The following is a 20,685-nucleotide window of genomic DNA, read 5'->3' on the forward strand; positions in this document are numbered from 1 at the left end:
TCTACCGGTGGAATGGACAAATACGCTACCCACATTATGCTAGTTTCAATTTGTTTTTGTGAACCTGCAGCTGAAGCGACTTGGTCATTTGGTGACATAATGGATTTAAATATGTGATTTTTTTTCCGGGATTTCATCGTTTAGGATGATCCGTCTCTCCCCTCATAAGTATGAAATGGAGAAGTACAGAAATGGTAAACGCTTGAAGAACATTCTAAAATAATGATTTTTAAAGTTTGTTTCTAGATCGTCCTTGAAAAAAAAGTAGTGGGCAATCCTGCTTGCTCTGCCTCATTCCGTGGATTAGCCTGCAACGGAGCAGTTGGTTTAAAAATTCGGCCACCAATATGTGCAATTGCATCTTTCCGACGATGTTCGTAACTATACAGGAGTCGGGGTAAGTATTTAATTTCTTATTTCTAGGTGACCCGATACTACTAAATAGATTTGAGACAAATCTTAGCAAGCGATGACGTAGTGAACTACAAAACATTGTTTTTTCATATTAAATATATTTAAAGTCGCTTTACCACGGTTGTGGCTTTTGTGTCTCAACAACAGATTAAGAAATCTACTATAATTACGATGTTTGAATATTTCTATGTCGATAAATATCAAAATCCAAATATGGTTAAACCTTATCTAAATTCAGGCGTAATAAATAAACCGAATTCAATGGATGGCATTTTTGGATACAGATAGAAGGTATAAGAAAACTAAACTTGTTGGCAGATTACAGAATTCAAATTGATCAAAACTTTTGAAAGAACAAGCGAATTTAATTTGCCTTTTCAAATGCTACATTGTTGTAGATATAAGACATCCAGTCTAATATCTACAACAATCTAGCATTTGAAAAGGCAAATTGAATTCGCTATTTCTTTCAAATTTCGTTTTATTATTCCTTCTATTTGTATCCAAAATTGCCATCCCTTGAATTTCGTTTATTTATTACGCCTGAATTAAGATAACGTTTAACCATATTTGGATTTCGATATTTATCAACATGAAAATATCAAAACATCGTAATTATAGTAGATTTCTTAATCTGTTGTTGAGACACAAAAGCCACAACCGTGGTAAAGCGACTTTAAATACATTTAATATGAAAAAAACAATGTTTTGTAGTTAACTAAGTCATCGCTTGCTAGGATTTATCTCAAGTCTCTTTTGTTGTTAGGAAGACATGATACTGTCTAGCGTTTTCCGGGATTTTCATCCTCTGGAGTGATCCATTCCTTTTAATTGTTTAGATAAATGGGACTAGTACTATGTATTCACAGAAACTATCTCAATTACCAAAATCGAGTAATCTGTTCTGTAGTGTGCCTTAAAGTTATGGCATCAGTGCTATAATGTACTTTATATAGATTCGTTGAAAAGTCATTCAGTTTTTTTTATCTTCTTTATGTTGTTTATAGGTGCAGTAGGTATTTTAGATGATGAGTAATATCAATTTCCAACGAAGCTAACACTAATTTTCTCATCCAAAATTTAAACGTTGTCTATATTAAGGCGGTTTCACTTATCGATTTTATATCGAAAATATTTTCTTATACAAAATGTATAGAGTATATCATCAGGCGTTTACTAGTCAGTGGTATAGATTAGATTCTTTTTTTACTCAGGGATTTTAAACCAGGTAGGTTTATTCATCCCGAAGTTTGTGTAGATTAGTGAAAATTAGTTCACATCCAATATTTAGAACAACCTCTTGTTCTTGCATTAGCTGATATAAACCATTCGATGGTTCAACTTATCGTTACATAAGTGAAGGCGATTTCCGTGATGAACTGGTTGGTATTGCCCAACATCGCACATTTGAACGCCTTTATAAAATTCATAGCAATATTCTACATTTGTGAATCTGCCGTTAAGCTTTTTACTTAAAACTATTTTCGAACTAACCTACACAGTGAAATGACCTGTGTGATATATCATAAGATGGCATAATTAATACAACTTGATTGAAACGGAGTATAATTTGAATCGGTTCATGAAATAAGTCGCTAGTACAAACAGAAGCATTTAATTGAAAACAACACCGTTCAAAATTTGGCAAAAAAATCACAAACATTGTACTTTCATTTGAATACACGAGTAGAATTCAGTTGTTTTTAATGTGAACACTGTTTCGTTTATTGATCGCTTCTCTCTATGTTTCGCAGCATTATTTGCCTACATTGAGGCGTTTTAATCTCGTTGCATTTCAACCATTCATTCGAGAAGCGTTTGTGAAAAATCATAATTAAGCGACAAAAAATCTTTTTTTGTTAAAATACAGTTAGCATTCCAAGCATACTTTTATGGCAAAACTATAGTAAATTTTGCTATCACGCCTTGAGTTTCAAATTTTTTGTCATTTTGTTTGATATAAGGTGTTACACAGTAAAAAGGACAGCCAAATTTTTATTCATGAGTAGCAACGATATCTCGTTTTTTTTTTCATAAATATTGAGAGCATATTGATGCTAAATTTTGCTGTAAAAGAAATTTGTTTGATACCTTATATTGACATCATTGTGCTCTCCAAGCTCTCAGAAAACGAGGTGTAGTTAGGGTCTCAGTTTTAGCAAAATAAGGTCTCACTTTGCTAACCGAGTATGAAAATTTGTGCTCTCATTTTTGCTGTGTACCACCTTATGTCAAGCAAAATGAGAGCACATTAGGCTCTCAGGGCGTGATAGCAAAATTTGCTATAATTTTGCCATAAAAGTCTGCTCGGGAAACAACGATACTGTCGGTCATAGAATATGGAAGCTTTTGCTTTGGGTCAGCCGCGGATACCCACTTGATTAAACTAGAACGAATACAGTATCGTTGTTTGCGTATTGCCATGGGTTGTATGCAGTCGACACATACGATGGGTCTCGAAGTACTGGCGGGAGTAATGCCGTTGAAAAACCGGTTCTTCGATTTATCGCTACGTTTCCTAATTCGAAGTGAAATTATGAATCCTTTGGTGATAGAAAATTTGGAAAGGCTTATGAATATTAATCCGCAAGTAACATATGTAAATAATTATAAATCTTTTAGTCAATTAGAAATAAATCCTTCTTTATTAAATTCGGACACGAGTCACTTTTACCCGATTAGCAGTTCCTTGATAAGATTCGATCTGTCCATGACCGCTGACATCCGTGGAATACCAGATCACGTCCGACCCAACATTATTCCTTCAATCTTTGCTTCAAAAGTACGTGAAATTGATCCTATAAAAATGTTCTTTACTGATGGTTCTAGAATCGACAACGCGACTGGCTTCGCAGTGTATAATGAGGGCTTTGAAGCTTCGTTCAAGCTTCGAGAGCCATGCTCCGTATACACTGCTGAGCTAGCCGCTATTTACTGCACCTTGGAACACATTCGCACACTGCCCGCAGACCACTATTTCATCTATTCGGATAGTCTCAGCTCCGTTGAGGCAATTCGATCGATGAAACTGATGAAGCGCTCTTCCCATTTTTTGCAGGAAATTTCAGGGATATTGGGCGCTCTGATCGAAAATTCGTATAGGATTACCTTAGCTTGGATCCCGTCTCATTGTCTTATTCAAGGCAATGAGAATGCGGACTCATTGGCTAAGGTGGGCGCGTTACAAGGTGAAATCTTTGAGAGGATAATAACTTACAATGAATATTTTTCAATACCTCGCACTTTAGCGATTAACGCTTGGCAGTCTAGCTGGGACAATGGCACAAAGGGACGTTGGCTCCATACGATTATCCCTAAGGTTCCGACGAAGGCATGGTTTAAGCATTTTAACATGAGTCGCGATTTCATTCGCGTGGTTTCTCGGCTCATGTCAAATCACTGTCGGCTTGACGCGCATTTGTTTCGTATACAACTAGCTACAAGCAATGTTTGTGTTTGTGGGGATGGCTACCACGACATTGATCATGTTGTGTGGACGTGTGAACGGTTTGATCGATCGAGGGCTTGGCTACTGGATACCCTTAGGGCCCGACGTAAACCACCTGGTGTTCCAATTCGAGACATCTTGGCAAAACTTGATCTTGAATATTTGTACCCTATCTACAAATATCTTAAAATGTCTGACTTGGTCGTTTAGTCTTCCTTCCTTCGTGGCTTTTCACCTGTATATGTACCCTATTAATGTTCATTTCATCTATTCAATAGAGTAACCTACCGTCCAATGGGTTCCACAAACTCCATCAGAAGTCTGGCCAGGAAGACGACAATCTGAAGTAGCTCATGCATCCACAGCTACAGGAAGCCACCACCGAGCCCAGATGGAGAAATGTTTCCGATAGTGAATCCTAAACGCTCCCGAATACAACTAACAGTTGAGTCGCCGCGATTAATAAAGTGATACACTCGGCAAAACGAAACTTTATAAAAAGTAAAATGCCTTAATAAACAAACCTATGATTAAAAAAAAAAATTGTAAGATTTTTAAAATTGTTAGTTAAGTTAAAATTTATCGTTTAAAATATATTTTTAGTGTCCACTGAAGAAGAGCGAATGCCATAGTAGCTCGAAACGTATGGACAACTGGTAAAAAAGGTTTTAAATCATTCAAAAACTCGCCGAAAAAAGTCGATTAAAAAACTCACAATTTATCGCGGCAATAAACAAAACAATTCCATTAAAAAGTATTGAAAGTTAAAACTAAGATAATTAGCACCTATGAAATTATAAAATACTAAGAATATATTTATTTTTGAAAGAATTTAAATAAAAAAATTTCAAAAAAATATTTTGTATGGGGAGTCACTTACAAAATATTTTAATTTTTACTGAAAATGAACGACCCAAAATCCGGGCAATACCCGAGCGAACTAGGTCAAAAACCAGAAATTACTCAACAAAAATCAAGATAAAAAATTGCAAAAAAAAATTATATCAAAACTCATCGAAAGGTTTTAATTTGTATTAATTTGTAAACCTTTCATAATTTTTTATATAAAACTTGTTTGAAAAATTTCGTTTCGGAGGAATAAATAGTTTTTTTTTTTCAACCCAATTTGTTTTTTTTGTTTGACTTGCCAATAAAAGTGAATAAATCTGGGCATTTTAAATTAAATCCGATTAACCGGGCCGGGCCGGACTGCTCCCAAATTTTGTATTAAATATCCGGGCAAACCCGGGTAAATCCGGGCATTCTTGCAACCTTATTCTAACACCACTTATATAATAATGAGTCTATAAAAAAAAGGACGATATGTGATCTCGGGAACGAATAAGAAGAATTTTAGAGGAACGAAAATACTTCATGCTGGAGCCCTTACTTTGCATTTGTCCAAAATCAAGAAAGCATAGTAAACATTTATATAACATAGTAAAAAACTTGTTTTAAAAATTATAGAGTTAACCATTGCTCTGAAAATAAAGCCTTTTTAAGTTCATGTAGTTTTCGGTGGAGTGATATATTGAAATAACAAAAAAAAACTAAACTAACAAATTGTTAGTAACAACACACAGTTAGCAATTGTTTTCTTAAATCTGAACCTATCTACCGTTCGCGAAAAATAGCACTCCACTGGAGGTATCGTAATCTAGCGACTGATTAGGATCAACAAATTTATGACCACGCTTGCTGGCTGCGATATCCGATAAGGAATGGGTATTTGTTTTGAATTTTGTTTGTGGCTGCGATAATTATTCAGATATTCGCGGGTCTTATACCGGTTGACTTCCTTCCACAATGTACCTGGCTTCTTACGTTTTGATTTTGTTCACCTTTACCGTAGTGCAGTTACAAACTGTCAGTGCTTTGGAAATCTCTCACTCTGTTATAATTCACAAGTTGGAAAAACTACCATTCTCCTTGGCAAATTGGCTGGGGGATTATCGTTTTCGGAATGGAGAAATTCCCAAGGAAAATATTTGTTTGCAGCAGCTGGAAACTTTTAAAAAGAGACTGAACGAGAATGTTTTCTGGGCTTTAAGAGGTAAGAATCAAAAATAGGTACTCAGGAATTCAAACCATAAATTTTATCATGTCTTTCAATTGCAGTGTACGATCAGTGGGGAAAAATTCCACCGAACGTTCTTCACGGGGAATTTTTTGCTCCCGGCATTTTTGACGAATGTATCAGATTATCAGTTGGACTTGATGACGGATTCTTCGAAGGACTTCACTGCATGATTCCGTTTTATCTTAAAGTGGCTCCCATACCAGTTATATCTATACGACTTGGAATTTGTGTACCAAAAAGTTGTGACACTGAACTTCTGAATCAACTTCTTCGTGAATTTACTTTTGAAAAAGGATTCAGCCTCCAGGAAGATGGAATGTATTGCGATAGTCGACAACCGAATGATCTTAATAACGGTACAACAATCAGTGCTATGTATGTATTTTCATAATAAGTTCCCACCTACAAGGATAATTTTGATTTGATTTTATTTTAGCGTAATTTTCTCTCTTATAGGCCTCACAGCAGTTGTGTGCACTGCATTCCACGTCATCATGATCCTGTTGAACGGAAACCCCCCGATGTTTGTCCACAAAGTCTCACTTTACACCAACATTATCAGTCTCCTAAAAACAGTGCCAAAAGCCACCGAAAAATCGGATACCATCGATGCTGTTTACGGACTGCGATCTGTGATAATGTTGCAGCTGATTATTCACTACATTCACGAATCCTTACTAATCATACCGGTAGCCAATCCCGAAAGTCGCCAGGAATACTTCGAATCCGTATTGGGGATTTTTAACCACCGTCTGTCTGCTTTGGCTTTCGATGTTTTTCTCGGCTTGAGTGCCATTGCATTGACGTATAAGGTGTTGCTGCAACTGCATCAGACGCAATCGCTGAATTTGCTATCAATTTGGATCGATCGAATCCTAAGGATCCTACCAGCATATGGACTGTTGATCTACTTTTGGGTCGCTTTCGGGCGGTTTTTTGGCCAGGGGCCACTCTACCGGGAGTTTGTCCTACCGGAAATTGACGCATGCGAGACAAACTGGTGGTCAGCGATTTTGTTTGTTCAAAATTATGTTAATCCGGAAAATATGGTAAGTAAAATTCTTTTTATCTCAAAGGATGTAAAGATCTATTCTTTTTTTATGCCAAAAGTGCTATCAAATCTCCGTTATACCTAAACCTTGTCACTTAAAAGCCACAGTTGACCTAAATATTTCAATTCAGATATAACTTAGGATTTTCTTTCTCATAATACTCATTTGGCTCAAAATTTCCAAGTCCGCACATGCTTATTTTGAACTATTTGAAAAAAAATATATATAGGGGAAATGAAACAACTTGATTTGCTGAGGCGTGCGGCTTTTAAAGCCTTCATTCGATTTCTTGACAAAAATTACACAAGATAAGTCTCAATTGGTTCAATTTTTTAAGTCCAAACATGCTTTTTCAGTATCTTTTTATGAAAAATTTAGGAAAAGTAAGGGAAATCAGTCATATCTCGATTTTTCGAAGTGTGCGGTGGTGTAGACAACCTATATTCGATTCTTCGGAAAAAGAATTACACAAGATTCATCCCTTTAGATTCAAAATTTTCAAATCCGAACATGCTTTTTCTACATAAATAAAGAAAAATATAGGTGAATTGAGTGTAGAAAAAAACAGAGATAACTCCATTTTTCGAAGCGTGCGTTCCTTAAAACAGATTTCATTTGATTCCTCGAAATAAAAACTCACGATCTTAACATAATTTTCTGAACTTTTTGAAAATGTAGGAGAATTGAAGGTAAGAACAGCCACAACTCCATTTTACAAAGCATACGGTGACTTAAACAGCTTTCATTCGATATCTCGGGAAAAAACACCCCAGATAAGATTCATTTGGTTCAAAATTTTCTAGTAAGATTATATTTTTTTCTGAACTATTTGAAAAAATTTGAAGGTTTGGGGGTCAAGAAGGTTTCATATCTCTGTTGCTGAGCTTGTGTGGCGTTTGATACACATTCCCCTTAACAGAAAACATAATCGAGAAATATTTAAAAAAGTGATCAATCTTACCCCGTTTTATGGTACTTGCAGGAAAAAAAAATCCAATTTTTTTTAAACTAATTTCACCAAAATTGTAAAAACCAGAATACAAGAAAGGGTGGTAAACTCATTTCAATTGGGACATACAAATCAACGGACACCTTCGTAACTCATCCACAGAGAACAGAGGTCGGGCTGGAGCTAAAATCTTGTGTAAAAATGCCAACCGTTATTTTAAAGAAAAAATAACTCAGCATCTAGCCGCTAGATGTCGTTAAAAACAAACTTTACGAAGATTTCTTTATTTTCGTTGAATATGCACGCTTAGGTAAAAATCACTTTCAAGCATTAATATACAACCTGTCTGAATGTTTTTGAATGGTTATTTGGTATTTAACATCCATCGCATGAACTTATGAAATTAAATTAAATAATAGAAAAGTTTCATATGCATACAAACGGCAAAGTTTTAGATGGTTAACTTACTAACTCGATCAGCAGTTGAAAAGCTATGGATCAAACGTTTTAAAGGAATGGCTGTAAATCTTCATCTTTTGTTTGCATTTTACTGTGCAAGCCTTATCCAACTTGTTGATAATAATAATCATCAAGAAAAACACTTAATATCCCCATACATTTTAAAGAGGTAGGGGAGAATGAGGATACTTGATCCCTGGGGATACTTGATTCCTTAGCTATATCTCGAAACTGGAATGTCTTACAATGATCAAATGTTCTTGCAAAATGTGCCAAAATGAGCAAAATAACAATGCTTGTAGTTTAAATTTTTTTTAACAAAATAATTGTTTGAGTAATTGAACATTGTTTGAAAAATTTCACAAAATGTAACTTGAAGATCTTTTTTCATCACTTTAAAATGTTCCTTACGTGGGATAATTATGAAAAAAATGTTTGTTCCAATGTATCAATCGTTCGAGCGTAAAATGAAATTCATTATGCCATATTTTCAAAGTAATGGAAAACTCTCCACTTTTTTTAGAAAAAGTTTTCTAAAATGTTGATTATGGGTACAATTGATCCCATAGAGTTGGGTACAAATGATCCCCCTTCCAAACGGCATATTCTTCTTCTGAATTGATCGTTATGATTGCTGATTACGAAATTACTAATATTTATCCAGAAACTAATATTTATCAAACAATTTTCTGAAGAAAAGTGCAAAAATAATTAATTTCCTCTTAATTATAAAAAATAGCGCCTTAAAGTATGCAATGTTATTAGCGTTGAGACAAAGTTATAGAATTTTCTTCTTATGTCTGCTATAAATTGTGAAATGAGTACAAACATGACCAAAATAGTCTTATTTATAATTCTACCTTGGAGTTTTGTTTGATTTTTATACAAGGATTAGGGCTTCCTGAATAAAAGATCAAGTCTCCTTCAATAGGGGATCAAGTCTCCCCTAACTTCAGAAAAATCGTAATTTTTTTACTCCCACGAAAATGCTTCTAGTTCATCAACGGGTTCAAGTATCGTTCTAATTTTTGGAGCATAGAAACTTGAAGTTACAAGCTGTCAGAAAATGTCAAAGACGGCGAGTTGCTAAATTTTTCCAAAAAGATATGGTGAAAATAAGAAAAGGGGATCAAGTATCCCCACTCTCCCCTATTGATAACACAAGTCTACCAAATTTACTTTTTCCGTGATGCACATAGTTCAAGACCTTGTCATGACTAATTTGGAGGCGTCTTTGGTTTTTTGTTCTATGGGCTCTCGTTTTCCAGATGAAAGTTTTAACCTTTGAAGCAAAATAGAAAAAAACTTGAAAAAAATTTGTAAACTTAAATGCCACGCAACGTTAAATTTTTTAATAAATTGTCTGAAATTTGGAGAATTATAATCCTTTGAACTACAACACTTAGGAAAAATTTATTTAAACCATTCAAACTCTAGCCAAGTATTTTCTATGAATGATTCCTACAATTTTAGACACGAATGCCACAAGGTGGTAAAGTGTCATAAATAAACCTAAAAAAAAAAAAAAAAAAATAAAAAAAAATAAAAAAAATAAAAAAAAATTAAAAAAAATAAAAAAAAATAAAAAAAAATTCCTACAATACCATTTTATGTAAGTAAAATGTAAAACTAGTTAATAAATTAAAATAAGTGAGAAAATTGTACCGTGCGAAACGCAAGTTTTAATGTAAACCTAAGTGATGAAGACTGATATTCGCTGTATCTTTTTTTACTGTTCGGCAAAAAGCCAGCAATTTTCGAAAAGATTTGAAATCGTTCAAGTTTTAACTTTAGATGATTAGTTTGAAACAAATAGTTTCGTGTAGCGAGTCATGTTATTCAGTTGTTCAGGTGCTAAATTTAAGTCTTCTGAGTTAATTGCAGCAGATTTAAAAGCAAACATCGAAATCGAATACCCCAACTAGATTATCCAATGCCAGTCCCTCAACTCAATTTTAAACTTAATAAATATGTGTTGGAACTACCAAAAATCTACTAATGTTATTCAAGCTTTTTTTGGAACAACCATTAATCAAACAATTATTATTTATCAGCTTCAAAAAAATAAAATGCTTTTCAGCATCAAAAAAGTTTTACAAAAAATCACTAAACAAGAAAGTAGATTTTGAACCTTCGCACTGGTCGGTAGATTGATGAGAGAAATTTGACGTGTGAACGATTTTTTTTCTTTTTTTATTCAGTCTTCCTGCCCCAGATGTAACAACAATTTTCGACCACGTGGCGACGAAATTTCAAAACATTATCAGAGATGCTGATTTTATGAAAATTCCTATTTCCTTAAAAATCTTGGGCCACAATTCGATTTACATTCGTTGGGATTATCAATTCCTCTAAAGAAATGGTGTCTAGTGTAATGATACCAGATTGGTTGGATTTATTTACGAGCTTACGTGGATTTCCAATGAAAATTTTTTAGGAAAGCGAGGTTTGGGGGTAGTCTGGATTTCGATGAAAAAAGCTCGGTTTTTACCCGGATATATCCACAATTTTGGCGAAATCAAAACCAAAAGCTCCAATAAAGCTAACGATATATGATTTTTGCGTCAAATAACAATTTTTGTTTCATCAAATTGAACTTATAACCATTGTTTTCAATTATAAATAAGATTAATGCCACTGAGGTGTCTCGAGAAAAAATATTTTTCATGTTTAAATTTTGCAACTCTTGAAATTTTGTAAAAATACCGGGATTTGGGCGGATTACCCAGCTAACATTTTGGTAGGTATATTAAAATATATACGTACATCAATGTCGTCAATAATCATTGTATATGTTTTGATGATTTTCTGATTTACGACTTCGGCAATATCATCTACGATGATATAACCACTGACCATACTGACTGGACAGTCGATTTCGTTTTCTGGATAATTTTTCCAACAGTACGCCATATCGATTCCAGAGTGCGCATCAATCGATTTGAAGAAATGCTATCCCAGTTAGAAAGTGCCACCCAACTTTAAAAAAAACAGGCAATTTCTACGATAAATTCGGGCTAAATAGGTACATTTTTCCTACAGGGCATTTTTTGTCAAATTTTTTCAGGTTCGCCACCTGCCGTCGGTATTGCGAACCTGCAAAATCTGACAACAAAAATTAGACAGAAAATGGTTGATTTTTTGTTCTAAGTGTCATGTCAGTGTGATCAGTGATATAACGATGATTGATTTACTTTGGTACGTTATGTTGCATTGGTGGTATGTTGTACGTTACATTAAACAATTCGATTGATGGTAAGAAGAGAATTTATTTCTAATTTTGACAGTACCACATTCGCTCTCATAGCACTGTTCAATTGGAATAAAAACTTAATAAAATAATGCTTAATCGTCGAAAATCGCTTATTATTTTATATAACTAAAACAACAACTGGTAACTGTTAAGAATTCTTACCGTTGATGTGTTATGCGTATGGCTGATTTGGACTGTTGCTGCCCTGGAGGCTTTGACTGGCCATTTGTCCAGAATGTCCTCGAATATTTACTCCCCAGGTCAGCCGATGGCTAATCAATTAATATTTCATTGTCTGACGTGGATTCTGTTAATTTGAACCCAGCTGGGTCCCTAGGGAGCAGAAAGGTGTTAAGAAATCATTTCGGTTAACTTTATTTTTCATAATCTTACCGTTTCCATTTTATCCGATGTTCATTCTAGTCGTTAGTTCAGACAGTTCCATTCGAGCGGCAAAATTGCAGAGAACTCTTAATGTGGCATTCTATACAATATACTGAGTGATACGATAGACGATGCTTACGTGATGTTCTTTACGAATCTGTCTGAAGTCATTTACGATTTCGAAACAGAAGTTATTCATGTACGGATAAAACGCGTTATAAGAAATCTTATACGATTGTTAAAAGAATTCATTTTGTTTCGGTCGCACTAAATACGACTTCACCTAACACATCGTAACTAAATCGTATTTCATTAGGTTTCAACATCTTCTACGATGGATATACAATATTGTCGAATTTTAAGTATACATATTTACGATTCCGATTTGAATTGCACCCGTATACGAGTTAAACAATGATTTCTTTTACGATTTTATGTTGGCTGGGTAGCCCGGTTTTTTATTTGATAATTTTTAATTTCAATGCGTGGATTTGGCAAAGATTTCTGGTAAAAATGACCGGGTTTATTCGGCCTGAATACGTTCTGGAAAGGTTAATCATGTGATATTTTGGATTTCGACACTGTCTTAAATATATTCAAAAACTCTCTTTGATTTGAAATCCAATCGAATTCCATTTCCAATTGAAAATATAAAACTCTCTAAAAATTAAGTTAATTATGATTTTGGTTGCGTCTTAGGAAATTGAGGATTAGTTGCGTAAAGCCTAGTCCACACTAGGAGTCGGTTCGTCTCGAGACGGTCTCAGCGTCTCCCATTTTCTTCGGGAGACACTGAGACCGTCTCAGATTTCTAACAACAACAACAGACAACAAAGTTCGGCTCATAACAAAAATCGCAGTTCATGTCGCCTAGTGTGGACTAGACTTAAGACTGAAAGCAGTTTTTCAAAAAACAAATGGCACCCCTGTTGAGTAACGGGGCAGTTCGTTTAGTTTTCGTTCACTTACCAATCCGTACCATCTAGTGGCTATATGCTAAGTAATATTTGGACGAAATACTAACGTATTTGAATTCAAATTCATATACACGTTTTCGGCTCATTTTGTTCTGGGTCAAACCTCTGTTCTCTGTGACTCATCAAGCTGAGTCGATTTGTATATATAAAGTGGAGCCTTGAACCCTTTTTTAATGACCGTTCGCTATACCTTTCTGTAAGAAAGGCAAAAAAACCATACCAGTTCGGCCGCTGGCAGGGTGCAACAATAGCAATAACAAACTGAAAACGGGCTTGGTGACAGGAGAAACAATAATAATAAATTCGTTTCTTGTTCGTCTTCGGTCGATTGAATGCGATTGGTGGATGCTTGACTTTGAAATTCTTTTAGCTTCACACGACTGGGCGATGAGTAACCGATTGAGGAACAGTCAATTGAGTTTGACGGACCAAAAGACTTCACAGTCACAGCTTCACGCCCAGGCTTCGGAAAAGTACTGCCGAACGATAGTATTCTTGCGAACGTCGCACATCCACCTCGGTGAAAGCTTTCCGAATATTTCTTCCCCGACAGTTTTAAAAGGCGCGGTCGTGTGATGTACAACGACGCCTTGGTTTACCGCGTGCGAAAGTTTGCTCGTGGATACGATAGCCTTTAAAGCTCCGTGACAGTTTTGGGAAAATCTTCGTGACAGTTTTCAATGCGTTAAACTTCGCATGACAGTACTGCTAATTACGTCCGACTGTAGCCGAGATTCGCATTGGATCATCATCGGCTCACGCTCGGGTCGATTTAATTTAGAATTAACGAACTTCTGCTTGAAGCTCAACCTAGCTACTGCGGCTGGCTATCCTTACGTTATTAGTTGGTCGACACGCAATGATGCGTGTTGTTTTCCAGCCTGAAATTGGATGTCGTTTATGAATAATAAAGTTCAAGATTTCAGATTTCAAATTGAAATATGAGATTTCAGATTTCAGATACAAATTCGGATTTCAGATTCATACTTCAGATCGAGATTTTAGATTCCAATTCGGATTTCAGATTCAGGTTTAGGATTTAAATTTCGGATTCAACTTTCAAACTCAGATTGCAGACTCAGATTTCAGATTTAAATTTAGGGATCAAATATGAGATTCAGATTTTAGATTCAGATTTAAGACTCAGATTTCAGAATCAGAAACAAATTCAGATTTCAAATTTAGATTTTAGATTGAAACTTTAGATTCAGATTTTAGATTCAGATTTCAGATTCAGATTTCAGATTCAGATTTCAGATTCAGATTTCAGATTTCAGATTCAGATTTCAGATTCAGATTTCAGATTCAGATTTCAGATTCCGATTTCAGATTCAGATTTCAGATTCAGATTTCAGATTCAGATTTCAGATTCAGATTTCAGATTCAGATTTCAGATTCAGATTTCAGATTCAGATTTCAGATTCAGATTTCATATTCAGATTTCAGATTCAGATTTCAGATTCAGATTTCAGATTCAGATTTCAGATTCAGATTTCAGATTCAGATTTCGTATTTAGATGTAAGATTCGAATTTCAGATTCAGAATTCATGTTCCAATTTCAGATTCGGATTTACGATTCAGATTTCAAATTCTGATTTCAGATTCAAATTTCAGTTTCAAATTTGATATTCATATTTCAGATTCCTATTTAAGATTGAGATTTCAGATTCTTATTCAAATTTAATAATGAGATTCCAGGTTCAAATTCTGAGATCAGGTTTCAGATTCAGATTTCAGAGAAGGGTTTTATATTCAGATTCAGATTAAAATTCTACATTCAAATTTCTAGTTGAAGATATCAGGCTTAGATTTATGTTTCAGGTTCAAATTCCTGATTGAGATTTAATACAAGATCTCATTTCGAGATTTTCACCCCAACATGATTATTTCTACGAGTATTTATTTTATGTTTCATGGTTCCCATCCAGGCCCGTGCGAAGGACTCGTCCATGGGGGGGGTTTTCGAATTCCAAATTTAGTTGGAAATAATAACAACCCAAAAATGCACAATAAATCCGATAAGTAATTGAAAAAATATTCAAAATTATGCAGTTCCATGTTGTTTTGTAAATATTAAAAAAATAAAACACTTCAAAAAAATAAAAATTTTGCTGTAAAATTGCTACTTGTAGTCACTTTTGAAACTTTTCATAGATTAACTAAAAAATCATGATCGACTCAAAAAAGATGATTGAAAACAATAAAAATAAGTGAAACGTTTATAAACCTTAAAATGCCTATCAGATAGTTTAGAATTTCAAGCTCTGGATTTTTTTTTCGCTACCAATTAAAATACTGTGTCGTGACAAAGTCTTATTTTTCGAAACAGTGTGAGTCGAAATTGTGTTTTTCTTAAATTTTGAATATTCTGTTTTCAGAAAACAAAAATTCAGAATTTAAAAAAAAACAAAGAAAAACTTATTATTAAAAATCTCAAAAAAATTAAAGTTGTTCTTTAACAATTTATTGAAAAATTTAAAAAAAAACTATACAATAAAATTCGGTGAAGTTGTTTAGAAAATACAAACGAGATATGAAATTCAAACACATAAGCTTTTAAGAAGATCTTTTTTTTTTCAATAAAAACTTCTAACGATTTCAAAAATTATTTCATAGAATTCAATTGATAGCTAAAGAAAACAGCATTTTATGCCTTTGTTAATTTGGTAGATTTCGTGTTTGGTAGATTTCGAGTTTGGTAGATTTCGAATATTCATTACACAGATTTAATCAACCGCTTCTAGTATTGGTGATATATAGTTTATAAGTGTTTAGTTGAATCAATCATTGATAACTGATAATCTATGAAATCTACATGAAACAACAAAAACTGACTCTTAATTTGTTTATTTTATTTCACTAGGAAGCAAAAATATTCTGATCATGATGATGACGAATAATCTAAAATTATTAAATTCGCCAGTTTTTTAAAATTGGATAAATTTCATAACAATACATAGGTTTCATTTAATCAAACCTATTTGTTAAGCCTGCAAAATTATCTATTTTTGCTTATATCTAAAATTTAATTTTCGTAGAAATTTTTAATTTTTTTTTTAAATTCTCTTATCAAACAGAAAACTTGTCTAACTTTTTTCGCAGAAGTCAAAATAACTTTCGGCCTTAGAAAAAATTTAAAATTCAATTTAAACCTTTACTGAATTTTTTCTTGAAGTTTTAAAATTTCTCGAAAAAAACCCGATTTCTCTTAAATGATTTTTACAAATTTAAAAGTTATATTAAAAAGGAAAGATGTAAATTTTGTGGCCTTGTGTAATTCATAATATACCTTTTGAATGTGGAGTTGAGTATTAGAAAACCAAAAAAACACAAAACAAAATTGAAGCTCAAATTTGTTTCTTGTAGAATGTTTAAAAAATGAAATGCCCGTTTTTTTAGAAATCAACCTGATTAATAATAATAAAATTGAAGTTAAAGTTTTTTTTTGGCTAATTCTGATGACTATCATAAATATTAAACGCCTGTCACATTACTACCAATTTGTCGAAATGTAATGTAAGTATTCGATGAATGAATTTAGCTTCAAACTCTGAATTAAGTTGGTTACACTTCTTAACAAACCCATTCTAAATAAAATCCAGTTTTTGTGTCAATCTTTGAGTTTTAATACAGATTATCTATTGAATAACAAACTGAAACTTACAATTTGACATTAGTATCAATTTGGAAACGTCTTAAATGAATGTCTTAGGCCTTGAGTGATTTAGCATTAAATTCCGCCGGAGGCGAGAAAATTTTCTAATATATACGGTAAATTCCTTTCTTGAACTGAAAATTTTACTTGGAAAAAATCTCCATGGGGGGGGGGGGGGTTAAACCCCTAAAACCTCCCCGTTCGCACGGCCTTGTTCCCATTACTTGCCTTTTATATTAGTATTTTTCAATTCGTTTTCTCAATTTTTTTTCATTTTTTCTAATACTCAAACAAATTGTAGAGAAAAATTATAACGACCAAGTTTCCCTTCGAATCGACACAAAAAATGTGTTCCATCCCAACCCACTTCTCCCGTGAGTGAATAATTTCTAAGGCTATGATTCTTAATAAAAAATAAAAATAAAATAATAAAAAAGTATTAAATTGTACGATTAAATTCATGTCTTTTTAAGGTTTTTTTTTATCGAAGGTAATTATTATAACAATTTTCGCACAACCTTCACCGACACCACACATCGCGTTACGCCTCGGTTGTATGCTGCTGCTCGGTTGGAAAAGATTGCTCGTTCGATCTATTCGAACCGAGCAGCAGCATCAGCAGCATACGACCGGGCATGGATACGGTATGGGCATGACAGTCGCCCGTGACAGTCCTGCGCAAAACTGTCACGCCCTATAGCCGACAGTTAGGATGAAATTATTTGCGAAACAGGAGGCATGAAAGAATGAAAATCGAACTGTCGGTTCGGTTCGCTACAGCTTAAAGCACAACATTTTCGGCAGCGCAAGCTTTGAGCCGATTGTTCAGATACAGTCTTCGTTCCCGAACGTGTGCGACGTAGCCGAAGCGTTTTGATTCGTCACCGACGGTACAGCAGCGAACCGAGTGGCAAGGAAAACCGAGACAGTTTGATCGGCGAAGAAAAAGCTGTCATCGCAATGCAGTACTTTTCGGAAGCCTGTTACGCCTCATAACGATGAAATTTCTCAAGTCTGCTTCCAAGCTTCAAGACAAATTTGAAAAAAATCTTGAAATTCTACTGCTTACAAATTCTCATTTTGTTTTCTCAAACATTCAATGTCCTGTTGTAGCTATCTATTTATCAGGATGCAGAACAGCTGCTCTTCTTCTACATATAGAGACTTATCAATGACCACACGTAATCTTTCAAAACAAGTTAGCCATTATCGCACAGTCTAAAAGGAATCCCTCAAATTGACTTATTACTGATAACCACCATAAAACGGTTCACCTTATTTCGGCGTGATACTTAATCCTATGGTTTTAAGATCAAAACAATGATTCATATTTGTTAACTTTATCTATGTGGGGTGTCCCCTGATGAAGAATCACCAAGTTTATATTAGATGTTGTATTAGGAGATATTCTTGAACCTTCAAGAGTTGTTTTGCTCTCTCAGTCTTATGTCTCATCTTCAAGTTTTAAAGATGACAGTGGATAGAAATCAAAGAGTCTGATTATTAAATGTAAATTAAGGGTGAGAATCAAAGAATTATCAACATTTTCTTTTTTACAGTGCCTACCCCATACATGGTACCTCTCGGTGGACATGCAACTCTATCTGATCACCCCTTTGCTGGTATGGGCGTTGTGGAAATTTGGCAAAAAAGTCCTGTGGCTTATCGCTGCCTTGGCCATTGGATCCGTGGTCTACGTGTTGCTAATGTTCATCTTGAACGACTTTTCGCTGAATTCCGAGAACCTGCAAATGACCCGGCATACCTATTACGCGACACATGCCCGTGCCGCCGTTTGGCTTTGCGGGATCGCCTTCGGTTACTTCCTGTTCAGCACCCGAACCTACCAGGTCAAGTGGCCAGTATGGGTCCTGGTCCTGGGATCAATAATAGCAACAGCTATTTCCGCCTTTGTCATGTTTGCCACCTACGAAATCTTCCGGCCAAGATTAACGATGGATCCCGTTCTGGACGGATTCTACGAAGCATTCCATCGAGTCGCATTCGTCCTAGGGCTAATGTGGTTGATCTTCATGTGCGCCAATGGCTACGGAAGTCTGCTGAATGACATCCTGAGCTGGTCATTCTGGCAACCGGTAGCCAGACTTTCCTACGCCATGTACCTGCTCCATTATCCGATACTGCTGGTAACGTTCACAGGTGCTCTGCGGCAGCCGTTCCATTTCGGTGAGATTAGTTTGCAGTACGTCTCGGTTGGCGTAATCGCGATTACGGCAGCCGGTTCTGTCGTTTGGACATTGTTCATCGAGCGACACTTTTTGGCAATCAAATCGAGCACACGTGCTGCCTGGTTCGGTGAACAGATGCAAATAAAACGTGCGTTTTCCTAGAATCGGTATAATGGGCTGTAATCTGACTCTCTCTCTATCTTCGAAAGCCCTTTATCAAAACAAACTTCATCAAAATGACTGTTATCAAAGTCAGTTTTAGAATTCAGTGTTGGGGAAAGGGGCTTCTAGTTTCGGTATTCATTGTGTTTATTTTTATTTGAACAAAATTTTTATGGTGAATTTAATGCATGTTGACAATGCATGAGCACTTCCGAAGTTCATCACAATTTTATAGAAAAAAAATCTTCGTACGGTAGAGGACCAATTTGAGTTTAGTGAATGTTCAACTCAAAGTACAATTATATTTTAATCTATTTATCTGTGGAGTTTTAATTATCGAACACGTACATTAATGTTTGCAAGCTGCACAATTTAGATAAAGGCAAAATATTATGAGATGTATCTTTGGGCAAATTTCAGGATAAAACAAAGCAGTGTCATCTGCAAACAGTCTGGGAATGCCGTGTAAAGGTAGATTGCCTAAATCGTTGATGTATAATAAGAATAACAATGGCCCAATATTACTGCCGTGTGGTACACCCGCATCAAGGGGTTCCAAAGACAAGAGGCATCTTCAATCCATTCGAGGCAACCGCTAAAATACCAGGACCGCGGTGGGATGTTTGGTAGTAAACTTGAATTTTAATATTCTCTGGGACATCCTTAGCCTGCAGGGGTGAAATATACCGATCCGTGCTGGTATTCAAGAAACTTGGGAAGATAGTTGTCCGGATCTAATGATTTTTAATAGACTTAATTCGATCTTGGGTTTTTTGCAGTTCAGGGGCGTAAACGAGGGTCGGAACGGACACATATATTTGGTAGAGCAATAGAATATAGTTGTTGCAGAGAGTCTCTAGTCCTAACCACCATAGGTGCGTGCGTCGCTGAGTCGGTTGTATGGATAACATCGGATTGCTTTTGCCGTAAGAGCTTGGGTTATGACATTTTCAAAAGGCTGTAATCCACTTTCTGCCATCAGGGAGATGATAGGGCTAGATTGGTGGAAGTATGGTACGAACTCCATGATTGTAAGCAAGTTCAAGAATTGGATCACCTTATCTCCGCCTCGGATGAATAATCCAACTCCATACTATTTAAATTGATGGAAGCAACCAAGTGCGTAGAAATCTTTGAAGGTTGGGACGAGATTCGGAACCACAGTTTTGGATATGGACTTTTAGTATGTTGAGCTTGTTCTTGCAGTTCTATCGCGTGTCCAATGAAGTTAAGTTTGTCGTCAACAACAATTCCAAGGATTATTGCTGAGTGAATAAATTCAATGTTGTTTCTGTCCAGTAATAGTGGGGGTAGACGACTCAATCTCTTGCGGTTTGGCCAAAAGTTTAGTAGTTCGGTGGAAAAGGATAATCCTACTTCCGGTGCCCATTTCCATGGAGCTTGTTGCATCTAAAATTATTGTTACTTCATGTCTCAAAATTGACACGATTAAAGCGATTGGCAACCCGCATACTCGAAAACCGTACAGGCAATAATCAGTATTATTCTGTTCCGATAACATTAATCGTAGTGTCCATAGCTTCACATTTTGTGCGTCTTCACTGTTTGTGTATTCGCTAAAAATGATTCAACATTATTTTTCGAAGATACGATTAATCGTCTTTAACTAAATTTGAGTGTCTTTGCATCTTAGTGTAGGCT

The 20,685-nt window shown here is 35.1% G+C and overlaps 1 protein-coding gene across 1 annotated transcript; it reads left to right on the forward strand.

The window, feature by feature from the left end:
- The first annotated feature begins 5,668 nt into the window (after window positions 1-5,668).
- On the forward strand, window positions 5,669-19,023 carry LOC129759658 (O-acyltransferase like protein-like). Its single transcript, XM_055757169.1, has 4 exons — window positions 5,669-5,915; window positions 5,981-6,317; window positions 6,379-6,991; window positions 18,232-19,023. Exons 1-4 carry the CDS (start codon window positions 5,669-5,671, stop codon window positions 19,021-19,023), a joined length of 1,989 nt encoding a protein of 662 aa, XP_055613144.1.
- Window positions 19,024-20,685: the final 1,662 nt, after the last annotated feature.

Source organism: Uranotaenia lowii, chromosome 1 (genome assembly GCF_029784155.1).
Source record: "Uranotaenia lowii strain MFRU-FL chromosome 1, ASM2978415v1, whole genome shotgun sequence".
Taxonomy (NCBI): domain Eukaryota; kingdom Metazoa; phylum Arthropoda; class Insecta; order Diptera; family Culicidae; genus Uranotaenia; species Uranotaenia lowii.

Coding starts and splice junctions, on each gene's coding strand:
- LOC129759658 (XM_055757169.1), top strand. CDS start 5,669: ATGTACCTGGCTTCTTACGTTTTGATTTTGTTCACCTTTACCGTAGTG. Junction 5,916..5,980: donor TGTTTTCTGGGCTTTAAGAG/GTAAGAATCAAA, acceptor TTTCAATTGCAG/TGTACGATCAGTGGGGAAAA. Junction 6,318..6,378: donor GGTACAACAATCAGTGCTAT/GTATGTATTTTC, acceptor ATTTTATTTTAG/CGTAATTTTCTCTCTTATAG.